General features: G+C 38.5%; 1 protein-coding gene across 1 annotated transcript in view; it reads left to right on the top strand.

Annotated features, from left to right (window-relative positions):
- LOC131883779 (mucin-2-like) overlaps nucleotides 1–12,672 on the top strand; it is a 66,451-nt gene that overhangs the window by 50,092 nt on the left and 3,687 nt on the right. The window contains exons 4-5 of the mRNA XM_059231339.1: nucleotides 1,331–1,461; nucleotides 10,155–10,269. Of these exons, the coding sequence (XP_059087322.1) occupies nucleotides 1,331–1,461; nucleotides 10,155–10,269 (246 nt within the window). The remainder of the gene's footprint in view (nucleotides 1–1,330; nucleotides 1,462–10,154; nucleotides 10,270–12,672) is intronic.

Consider the following 12,672-nt stretch of genomic DNA (forward strand, 5'->3'; position numbering starts at 1 on the left):
GTTTAAAGAATGATATTCATGAAACAGGTTAAGCCTAATTTAGCGAGAAAGCTCTGGTGATCTCAAAATAATGAGTCTTCCGTGCTTGTGTCCGTGGTCCAATACAGTTGTTATACATAGAGAGAGATAATTTAGGAATCTAATTGCATCCACGTTTGAAACGTATTTTCAAGCCCTTTTAGGAAGCCTTTCGTTTATTTCGTGACAGCTGAGGAAAGTTAAGGCTCAACAGAAATTGTCGTTTTAGCTATTTCCATGTTGTATATTATGAACAATGACACTCAGGGTTGACAATTGTGCTTTCTCATAGCTACTCAGAGGTTGTTCTTGGTTTTAAATCTTGTTGCATTGCTACTTTATTGTTTACATCTTCTCAAGCAAATTCCATTGGACCGAAGACCTGATTCAGTTCAATTGTCAAGTAGGGAAAATCTTTCTTTGGCTTCAGTGTGATGCATCAAATTTCCATAGCTTCCCCATCTCCATGACTTAAGGCACAGGCTTCAAACAGGGAAGCTTTACCGGCCTGACAATGTCTAATACTGTTTTTCCATTATGACTTTTGCGACATTGTTGAAAACCTTCAACAATCATTAACCCCATCCAGGGTCCCTAGTCTAGACTGGGAAAAGATTTTAACTTTAGATGTGAAATGCCTCAGTACATGTTTTCTCCAGAAAAGAGCAAAATATTTAACCCAAATACTCAGTACACATTAAAAATAGGCTAAATACTTGAAAAATGCTTGAAAGGTTAGTGGAATTGCATCAAAGATTGCCATTTTAGAAGCGTCTTCGAAAACAGATTCATTTAGCAATAAAAAAATTCAACACATCCGTTTCCTATGGGTTAATTTTTCAAAAGAGTAAAATTGATGAAACAATGTAATCTAATTAATGATACTTTTATCCACAAAACTTTCTAATACACCTTATTTGTTCAGTTTATTTGCTTTTAACAAATACATATTATTTAGTCGTGTGAAATATGACCTTAACTGCCCAAGTTTCCAATTTCAAAAAGCAATTAGGCATGTTCTCCCCATAAGATTGGTAGTTTCAGACATGAAGTTCAATGTTTGGAAATCAGAGATTTTCATATAATGCATTTTCATTAGCAAACATATTGCCAAGGAATAAACATAACCATTGGTGAGAGTAATGAAGTGCTAAGCAATTTTTTTTTCGAGTAATAGTTGTGTAACGATTTACTATTTTTTACCAAAGGAAATGTAAATGTAGTCCGTTCCTTTTATTGAGGAACGACCAGTGCCTTGTGAAACACACACTCTAATTGACATGATAGAGATGTTTCTCCAAATTCTACGCAGCTCACGACGAGAAAAAACTCAGAAAGCCCTTGTTGGATTAACCTCGAGAGAAAGAGATGTCGAATTTGCTCCTTTTCAAGAAAGGCTGGAGCTACATCGTCGAGCCAACGGAAATAATGGCCAAGGTCCAAGTGAGTAATCATATTCAGTTGTACATTTTACCATCTAGATGGAACTACCATGGTACTACCAATATTCTACCATCATTCCTGTTATGGAGCTCGCTGAGAACAGTCGCATTTTTGTTACTGATCATATCTCCCAGCAATTTCGAACCAAGGTGTGACTTCCTCTGTTGCTCCTTGGTTGCTGTGCACGTGTAGTGTTCGTGGTGTTTGTGGGTGGGTGAATGAATGGGAATCACCATTCATTCCCTCAATTAGGTTTGGTTTTTCACGGCTCTTTGGTAAGACGTAATTACTTTAAAATTTAAGTTTATTGCTCGTTTATGTTTAGCTTTAGCAGTTTCCCTCTGATTTGAAGTGTAGTATTTCTAGTTCCAAATCGTTAGGTGTAGTGCTTTAATTTGATTGTATTGGTCCTTGACAATTAGATTTATCGTTCATTAGTGTATTGATTTCATTTAGTGTTAGACCAGTTTGTTGAGTTTATTTCTGTGTTTTTGTGTTGTTTTCCTAGTTTACATATGTTCTTGATTCCTTGCTTCTCTCTGTCCTTTACTCCATTTTTGCTATCTTCATCTTAGATTTGTATGTTTAGTTTGATGTGAAGTAGATCATTCCTATTTTGCTTCGTTGTCCTGTATCTCAGGACAAGATTGCATAGTCTTTTAGTTTCTCTACATTTTTCTCTTTTTCTTAGTCTCTTGATTTTGCTGCTCATAGACAGTTCCTCCTGCATTCATGATGGAAGCTATCTTTGGCAAAGTCAGCAAAGAGGCTAGACAATGTTTGGACTTGGTCTTAGCTGGGAAGGATCCTTCTGTAGTCAATAATCCGTTTATTATAGAGGCTTTACTTGCTTGGGTCAATGAAACCAGGGTGCTGCGTGAAGAATAGGCTCACCCAGTAGTTGAGAAGACGACTGATTTGACCAATGTAGAAGTTGAAGTAGTACCTCCTCTTGAAAAAGAGCAGGCAAAGACAGTTGTAGAGAAAACAGTCTGTCCTATTTACCGGAAGCAGCCTTGTCCTGAAGAAGGAAAAGGCTGCCAGTTTGACCACCCTAAATGGTGTCAAAAGCTTCTCAAGTTCGGCCTTGAGAAGTACGAGGAAGAAGGGATGCTCAAAGGTAGATTGTCCTTTTTTCCACCCGTACATGTGCCGTCAGTCCATGAGACTTAAGACGTGCTTTAATGTACGGTGTACTTCCGTCCACGTAGAAGGGACGCAAAGAAAGGCGAGAAAAGGAATAGCTCAGTTCCGTAGTTTAAGAGCTGACCCTATTCGGACATTTAGGCAAGCACTGGTACCAGCAAACAAACTTGCCTGCCAGTGTCAGTGATGCAAAATTGGCGTATCAAATTGGTTTTATCGAAGCTGACCTTTCCTTAATTACCAATGCGAAAGAGGGGTCAGCTTCTCAAAAACGTGTTTGAAGCCCCAAACTTGCATCACTGACTCTGGTATTAGCAAACAAACGAACCTGCCAGAGCTTGCCTAAACGTCCCCATTCCTAAACCTAATCCCGCCCCACCCTCCTTCCTTAAACCATTTAGCTTCCTCTCTCCCTCTCCTCCTACCCCCCACCCCACAGGATTTCTTTGTAGGGGACTTTAATTTTCCGGCTAGGGTTGTAGAGTGGGAGGCTATCCCGATGGGTATATTCCCATTTCGAAATCGACATCTCCGTCGTTTGAAAAGCTGGAGGAGTTTGCGATCTTGCGCAATTTCTCCCAGCATGTTGGTGTAGCCACTAGAGAGAATAGCGTTCTCGACTTGGTCTTTTCCAATGACCCTAATCTGATCCAGTATGTCCATGTGACACCTAGTAATCTGTCAGACCATCATGTTCTCGAGATAGGATCGACCATTACTCAAAAGCCGGTGTGCTCTAGAGTAAGACCGGCCAAAAAGGTCGGTCTGGCTAAGTTCAAGTTCAAAGATGAACATTGGCCATTGATTATAGAAAGACTTGAAGAACTGGACCTGGTTTCAATTCTGAAACAGGAATCGTCCATCAATGCAGCCATTGATAAATTAGTTGCAGTTTTTAAGGAAGTTTGCTCTAGTTTAGCAATCTCTGAATGTGTGCCGAAAGGTGGTATACGGACAAAAATTCCAAAATGTAGGATGACTTTGTTCAAAAAGAGTTGTAAACTGGCAAAAAGGCTGAAGAGCACTTCGAATCCAGTAATTGTGGGTAGTCTCCAAATGAAATACCCTGCTGGGCCTTTTGAGGTCGATGGGGAAGCCATTAGCAATGTAGAGACTATGACTAACATGCTTGGAGATCAGTTCTCCAGTGTGTGTTTTCAACCCCACTGAGTTCAGAAGCAACAGCTCATTGCTCTGAAGATGAGTCTGTTGAGATTGACAAGGTCAGTCAAGTTGAGCGTTTAGATGATCTTGCACTCACAAATCAATATGCATTAGAGGCCATCAAGGGCTTGAGGGTTTCAAGTTCTCCTGGTCCTGATGGCGTGACATCTCAGTTTCTGATGAGATGCTCACAGGTTCTTTGCCAAATATTTTCTCGTACTTGATGCGTTGCATCTTGGATCAGGGCAAGTTTCCATCGTCACTAAAATTAGCTCACGTTGTTCCAATTTTTAAAAGGGGAGATAAGTCGCTCCCCAGTAACTATAGGCCGATTTCTCTCACTTCGAATATTACGAAAAGGTGTTTGAGAAGATCATGAAGTCCAAACTTGTTGAATTTCTTGAGGTCAATGAAGTCCTTCCTCCTAGCCAGTACGGGTTCCGGGCACATTTTAGCACGGTTACCCAACTGATTGAGCATTTAGAGCAGGTCATTGAGGGACTGGAAAGGCATGAGTCAGTTGATGTTGTCTATCTTGATTTTGCCAAGGCCTTTGATAAAGTAGATCACGGCCTTTTGTTGAATAGACTTCATGACATTGGGATCGAAGGAATGGTTCTCAATTGGATAAGAAGCTTCATTCATGATAGGAATCAAATTGTTAAGGTTGAGGGATCTCTTAGTGACATACATGATGTCAAGTCAGGTGATCCCCAGGGCTCGATCTTAGGGCCCCTCCTTTTTATAATATTCGTTGCCCCGCTTCAAAAGCTTAGTATTACTGCCAGTCTCTCTTCTTATGCTGACGATACAAAGTTAGTTTTTGGTAGGAATGGCCAAGATTCCACTAGCCTTGCAAAGGACCTAGAAATAATCTATTCTTGGGTTACTAAGAGCAATATGGCCCTGAACGGAATGAAATTCCGCTCAATGTACCTTTGAGTACTCCACTCGTAAATAATGGAGGTAAAGATATTGAGCAGGTCTCATCTATGAAAGATTTAGGTGTAGTCCTCCAAAATAATGGAAAGTTCGATCAGAATATCCAGTTGAAGGTGGGTAAAGCTTTTCAAATGTGTGGTTGGATGTATTGCACGTTTAAGTCCAGAGACAGTATCACGATGCTAACTCTGTACAAGTCGATTGTTCAACCACATCTTGAATACGCCTCACCCATTTGGGCTCCAATGAGTTCAGCAGGTTTGCAAAAGGTCGAACAAGTCCAAAGATGTTTCATTAGGAACATCACAGGAATGAGAGAGCTCTCGTATTGGGAGAGACAAAAAAAGTTGGGACTGGAAAGTGTTCAGAGAAGGTACGAAAAGGATCTGATACTGTACGTCTTCAAAAGTATCCACGAGCTTTGTCCCAACCCAGGATTTTAGGTCAATTCTAGTGACCGTCGAGGCTTAATGTGCGTTTTGAGAGCACCTTCAAGCCCTCGAGAATCCAGGCTTGTTCTAACAATGAAGTCCACATCTCTTCTTTCTCGGGCTCCTTCATTGTTTAATTTGCTTCCCCCTAATATTCGTAGGGAATACATAAGCTTTGTTGATCCGGTTGCATCTTTCAAGTCAGACTTGAAAGACTTAAGATTGAAAGGTAATAAATAGACGAATTACAACTTTTCTATTTAATAGTACTGGGGATTACATCCCCTGTAGAGGTTAGAAAAGTCCGTGAAAAGCCAAACCAAAGAAAGAAAAAAAAAGATGCAAATGTTGATTGGGATTGTTGCGATGGCTTAACAGTGAGATCCACATAATATGAGTTTATCAAAATCAATTGTTGTTGGACAAATCCTTATGTTGCTAAGGGTAATAGCTCGGTAATCGCGATTACAATAAAGTAGTATTTATCTTTAGACAACTCTTAATCAGGTTGCTTGAAAAATGCTTTGAACAGAAATAAGTCAACAAAGCTTGATGTATTATCCCATTGCCAACCAATTGCTGTTCATTCAATGGAAGTGACTCTCTCTGCACGAAATTTTGCAAAGAAAAATGATGCTTGAAGTATAGCGCTGGCTTACGAAGTGGCACTATTTGGCGTCAGCGCCCCTGGTTGATGTGCCATATCTTAAAAAATGAACCAAATGAGGGATGAATTTGGAGATTTAGTAATTTCCATTCTTTTCTTACCGCCGGCAGTAAAAAAAAACGAAATGAGCCGTTTGGCCAGGTTGCGGCAGCTCGGACAAGTTTGGGCCGAAACGAGCTTATTACATGTATTAGCAATACCATGGTCTCTATTGTGGTTATCATGATTTAGAATCAATACAGAGACACCAAGGCATACACCTCATTCAAAATATTTTTAATTGCTTACTCGCAAGTCCAATCTCTGCATTTTAAGTATCAAGTCATTAAATCAGCAGAACTGAATCTCCTCTTCTTCTTGTACTGTCTAAGCGGGCAAGGCTCTGCTAAACCTAAAGATGCTTAATGAAGAAAGATCAGCAAAGGCCAGCTGATTCCCCTTCTCTCTGATTAAACGATTTTTCTACCGTGATAGAGACCATGGCATTGCTAATAAATGCAATAAACTCATTTCGGCTCAAACTTGTCCAAACAGCGGCAACCCGGTCAAACGGCCCATTTAGCTTTTTTTACTGCCGGCGGTAAGAAAAGAATGGATATCATTAAAGCTCCAAGTTCATTACTCATACAAAAAAGCTACTACTGTTTGTGCCTCCAGATAACTTCCGGAGAATATTGACAAACAACCAATACATTAGCACTTTTTCCGATGCATTTCATAAAAGCACTAGACATTTTAGGGAACTAGTACAGAGTCCCCATCGCAATATTTCAACACAAACGTAAGTCAAAAGCCAAAATAAATGCTGAAGCTGAGGATGTTGAGCCTCTGGTTACTGCTCATTGTATTGGCCAAATTGGCATCAGTGGCTAATGAGATTGACATGGCAGAAGAAGATCGCCACCTAATAGTCCGACTTTTTGGCTTGGAGAACGTCAAAATAGCTTTGGCAGGTGTGCCTTTTTTATGCCGTTGAGTTTGAAGGTCAGGGAAAGAGAGGCAAAGGCTGTCCCAATGATCTCTTTAATTAAAATGCAACTAAGTTCGATGTGCTCACCGTCTCCAATCCTAAGTTGAATGTATTTTTGGGTATTACATTGAGTACGTAACAACAACTTCATATGAAGATTTTTATGTGATCAGCGTCGAACTGACATTGTGTTTACACGGATTGCATTGGTACAAATTAAAGGCTTTGCCAAGTTGCAATGATTTGCAGCAGCGTCTTAAAATCTTCTTACCTCCAGGTGCAAAAAGCGTGTCATGAGCCGTTTTGGCTATTTTGGGCAGGTGGGACTAGATTGGGCCGATACTTGCTTTTTGCTAGCTTTAGCCCCGCCAAGCCCTGGATCATAAATGTTATAGTATTGAATCAAAACCTAAACACTTAAGCACACATTTCATTCAAAAAAGACCAATTACTTACCATCAGTCTAATCTTTTCGTTTCAAGTTTCAAGGTGTTAAATTAACTGACCTGAACGTCTCTGGCTCCTACTATCTCTAGCGGCAAGACTCAGCTCAATTCGGTAACCACTTCCGTCGATTTAACCAACTTTAAATTATTCACTGGTTTTGAGCAGGAAAACCAGCTAATTAGCTTTAATTACCTCTATTGGGGCTCCCAATTCGAACGAAAAATGGTACATAAATGAAGACCCAAGATCAGGAAAGAGTTTTAAAGCAGCCCTGGTTACGAGACCTATGTAGAAAGGCAGGGTCACGTATTGCCACTCAGTTAAGCGGTTTTGATTTTACTTCGCTCGTGATGCCAGCCCTAATCGAGGTCATTGACATGAAGCTAAAAAGTTGATATTCGAGTTAGAAACACATCACTAGTTTGAAGTACTTAAAGCACAGACTTTTCCAGATCAGTAATTGATACTAGGCATGAAATATGTGCTCAAGGGCCTAGGTTTTGATTCTTTTTTTGTTTTTGTTTTCATGGACTTTTCATACCGCTAGAGGGAATGTAATCCCCAGTACCATTAAAATGAAGGGCTCTATGATTCCAAACTATAACATTCATGAATTCAAGATTTAATATTGAAGACGCCTTGAGACCTACATAAAAAAACAATTGCCTGCTTGAACAGCACGGAAATATCACAAAAAGATCTATCCTTTTCAATTGAATTTCAAATTAGAAACATATCAAAACTTGTTCATCCTTGACCTTGAGATGTTTCTTGTAAAAGAATCAATTACTTTCTTCAAGACTATGTCATTCAGGATTAGTCTCCGGCAAAAAATGATGTTCGTATGTTAAGCAGAAATTTAAGAAGGTTGAACTAATTAGTTAAGTTCTTTCTCTTTCTCTTCATCAAAACCGTCAAACATGTTAAGATTTCTGCTCAACGTGAAAACAGCACATTTTGTCGGAGTGTATTCATGAATCATGCCTTGGTAGTGCTATAAAGGGTCACTTTTAAATTTTACAGTCATATATTTTTCAGTATTTGACCTTGAATTCATTAATGTGACAGTTTTGAATCATAGGACCTTTTATCCTAATAGTGTTGGGGATTACAGTCCCTGTAGCGGTGAGAAAAGCGTGGTTAACAATTCAGTCTTTTGATGGGAGCAATGGCTCGTTTTGCTGCTGCTGATTTCGATCAAACAGAGAGTCTGAGTGTGTTGTGCAGTGTTGTGTAAGTGGTCGCGTGACTGCCTAAGGTAAGACACTTTTGCTTTTAGCTTTCTCTTTAACTGTCTACAACAGAATTTTGGCACAACAACAGCGTGGTGACCAGAAAATTGAACAATAAGAGAACCAAACCATCCCCATATAATTCGCATTGATCTTAATCTGTACAGTCAAATTCCTACCATGCACTTGGCCTGATGTAATGAGGGTTCTGCTAAGTTGCTCTTTTTATTTCACAGACCATCATAGGAAGTAAAAAAATGGTTGTGAAAGTGTTGTTTCCTATCCCCTCACTTTTTTTAATAATCATATACTCGATGTTTTCATTTTTGAAAAACAAATAGTTACTCTATGGTTTGATCAAATGAATGGCAGTTATAGCCTTTAAACCTTCAAGCCCTCAAGCACCTTCAAGCTCTCGAGAATCCAGGCTAGTTAAAACAATGAAGTCCAACTCTCTTCTTTCTCGGGCTCCTTCATTGTTCAATTTGCTGCCCTCAAATATTCGTAGGGCTTATGTAGGGGTTGATCCAGTAGCAAGATTTAAGTCAGACTTGGACAAGTTTTTGACTAAAATTCCGGATCAACCTTATATTCAAGGATTAGCCAGATAAGCCAACTCCAATTCATCGGTCGATCAAATAATAGATATAAATAAAAGTCAAGTAAAATAAATAATCTTCTCGTCTTGAAATGCTGGGATTCCAATCCCGGTAGCGGTAAGGAAGTCCGCACAAAAAAAAACAAAACTTGGCATTGTAATTATAGTTGCAAAACTGAGGAACAATATCATAAGGCATTGATGAAGAACTAACCAGCCCTAATATAGAACATTGAAATTTAATACTTGCGAAAAAGATCCTGTTTCCACTAACAATTTCAATTTTATAATATGTTTGAGTTTACTTTCCATTTCATGTGCCTCTTTCTAATCTGTCCTATGAATTGATAAAATAAAAGCAAATTTCTGAATTAGGTGAGGTAAAGTTATAAGCTCCAACAATATGGCGGAAGATGGAGAACTAAAGCAGATGAAACTTGTAGAAAAAGGCTTCTTTTGTATCATCGGAAGTTCTAGTTGTTGCTATCAGTTTTGAACTGAACATACCTGAACTGAACCTTTGACATAACACGTTTTCCTAATTTTGTTTAGTTTATTGAGTTTGATTGAGAGGCCATTATTTTGTCGCAAATGTATCTGGAATGGAATGGATGAGAGAGTTCATTGTGGCTTTGGTAGGTTTTTTTTTAGTTCAAGTCTTAAAGCAAAATGCCATCACACAATACCTAAATCCAAAAATTATGGGGAAAAGTTTCTTAAAAAGAGTAAAATATCAAGTAAATAAATTGGCCAAATGTGAAATGTCAAAATGACGGAAGAACTTTTTAAAAACCTGGCAACCCTGATTAGGCTGACGGGCAAGTAATTGATATTTTTGAATGCGATGAGTGCCTAAGTGTCTAGGTTTTGATTCAAAACTATAGCATTCATGATTCAGGCCTTGGTACTGCTAAACACAGCAAGAAGCAAGTATCGGCCCAATCTAGTTCCACCCGCCAAGATAGCCCAAACGGCCCATGACACGCTTTTTGCACCTAGTGGTAAAAAATGATAATGGAATAGTCTAAACCCTCAAAACCGTCCCTTATTGTGGTATGTCTGAACCAACTAATTACGTATATGCTCACGTTTTCAGGTGTAACGGATCATTATTCTGTTTCTGACGAAACCAACAACTTTAGCTTTGGTCCAGACCTAAATGATCATCATGGATCAGCTATACAACGTTCAAGATCAAGAAACATCTCAAGGTTAGGGATGATCAATGCCCTAATTGATATGTTTCTAATTTGAAATTCAATCTAAGAGGATAGATCTTTTGTGACATTGTACTTCCGTGTCATTTAAGGAGGCAATCTTCGTTTAAACTTTTGTAGAGGTCACGGTTTGCTGAAAAAAAGTCGCCTGACATTATCAACAGATAAATCTATAGGATTTCGTATTTGTGGGTATGCTAGAGAATCACAAAAAAGATTTGGATATGATTTAGGACGATACATGTTGTAGTTCATTGAAGTAATTTTGAAAACTTAAAGTCATGGCCTTATCATAATTCAAAGCGACAGTGTCGCCAAAATGTCGCCTAAATCTCTTAACTAGTCACTGTCGTTGTGATTGTTCTCAATAAGGCTGGCCAGGTTCTTTTTCAGCCGGTGATACTAGCTCGTGCAAAATCGATGCTTGAAAATGCTAATTGGAATTCGAAAATGCTAGAATGATAATACTTTTTTCAAGAAAAACAAATTCTTCATGGTGGTCCTAAAGGATTTCAGTTTCGAAATTCAATTATATTTGGCACGCTTTGAAAGGGTATGTTCAGGTATCTTTTTATCTTAGTTATCTTTATTGCGACTCTTGGTCATGCCATGGCTTAAAAATAACTACAAAATAATGTTATACTTTTCGGAAAAAATGAAGCACAAAAATCCAAAGAAAAGTCTCATTGTAAAAATTGATGCAGTTGTGTTTATGATATTCTCATTCAAAAGCTCAACGAATTTTGAACCTCAAATCTTTGAAGGGGACAACGAAAAGTGGCAAAAGTTTGATTTGAGAGCAAGATACATTTTCAGGATTTGCAAAAGTTTTTTTTACAAAAAAATTAAAACTTGTTCTTACCATCAAAAAACATTCTTCATGGAGAGAGTGGATCATAAAAATAAGATGTTTTTTTGCGTCCACCATACTTCAAAGCGTACATTAGCAAGAACTTAAGAACATTTTTTTTTAAATTATTTTTGAAACTTGTGATTCGGTTTACCTTAATTCTGCGAGGGGAAATGCTTTCGGAATATAAAAAAATCAATCAAAATATATATGTTGACTTTAAGAATACAATGAAATAACCCATGCTTACATTTACTTAATGATTGCAACTCGGGCCTTTTACACGCACTGAGCATTTTAATCAATTTCGTGATATGTGTTAGCCAACCCACAGTTGTAAACAATTTTTTTATGTGCCAAAAGTCTGGGTGTATACAGAAATTTTGCTAAATCTCCCTTTAAATTGAGAGGCAACTAAAATAAGCCAATTCACTTGCTTAATGTAAACAAAACATTCCAATGGAAATCACTTTGTGGCTAAATCAAATCAATTTCATGGAATGACAAATGGATTCAATGAAAGAACATTGTAAATACCGCTTCCCTTTTGGGCATTTTTTCAGCAAAATAATGCTAGGGTAGTGCTAAAATGCTAGACAAGATTTCACAATGTTTCGACCATGCAAATAATATTAGTTTAATGCGAAAACCAGACCGATGTTGATAAAAAATTCAAAGGTAGCGGCCTTGAAATAATGCTAATTTTCAGAAATTAGCGTCGAAAAAAACCACCTGGCCAGCCTGATTGGTGAGTAGCCTGGCCAAGAATTGACCCAAAATTACTTAAGATTGCTCGTGGACCTTACCTTTGGCCCAACTTTATTTCGGCCGTACGTCGCAAAGCTTACCAACACAACAATCCAATCGTCAATTTCGAAAGAAGTACTTGGTTGAGGATTTTGAAGAATTTCATTCGCAAGACACTTCAGCATTATTTGTGGCTTGGGTAATCATGCCAGTACCCAACCTTGCATCTATTGCCTGTGAATTAATATATGTAAGAGTGAAACTCTGTGTGAAGAGCGAACTTTAGATGGTCTGAGGAGCAAATATGAGCACTTCCTTTCCACTCCCAAAGCTATTGTCAAGGATTTCAACTCCAATCAGCGCGAGCCAATCCTTCTTCCGCACAAAAACCCAACAATTCCCATATAACAAGCATGTACACTTCTGTTAGTCCACATCCGTCTTGCAATTGTAAATCATGTTTACTCAAGGATGAAGCTTCGAAACAACAAACTCCTCAAATAGCAATGTGGCCCAGAGGCCTCCATCTGAAAGAGGAACGTTACACTAGATCCGAATTTGAGGGATATGAGTGCCAAAAGGTGCTTGAGAACTTGGACAGTTTGCAGAAAATTCTAAAGGAAAAACACCAAGAATTTGTGGGTGGAAAATTTGTCCAAGTAGTATGGCGCTTTTGCCACCTAATCTCCGAGTATTATGGAAGTGGTGTTAATGTTTGGGCTCTTTTATTGAAATAGAGGGATCACATATGAATGTAATCTTACGTCATGTAAGGAGAACAATAACCATCAAAATGGATG

This window comes from Tigriopus californicus, chromosome 7, assembly GCF_007210705.1.
Source record: "Tigriopus californicus strain San Diego chromosome 7, Tcal_SD_v2.1, whole genome shotgun sequence".
Classification (NCBI taxonomy): Eukaryota; Metazoa; Arthropoda; class Copepoda; order Harpacticoida; family Harpacticidae; genus Tigriopus; species Tigriopus californicus.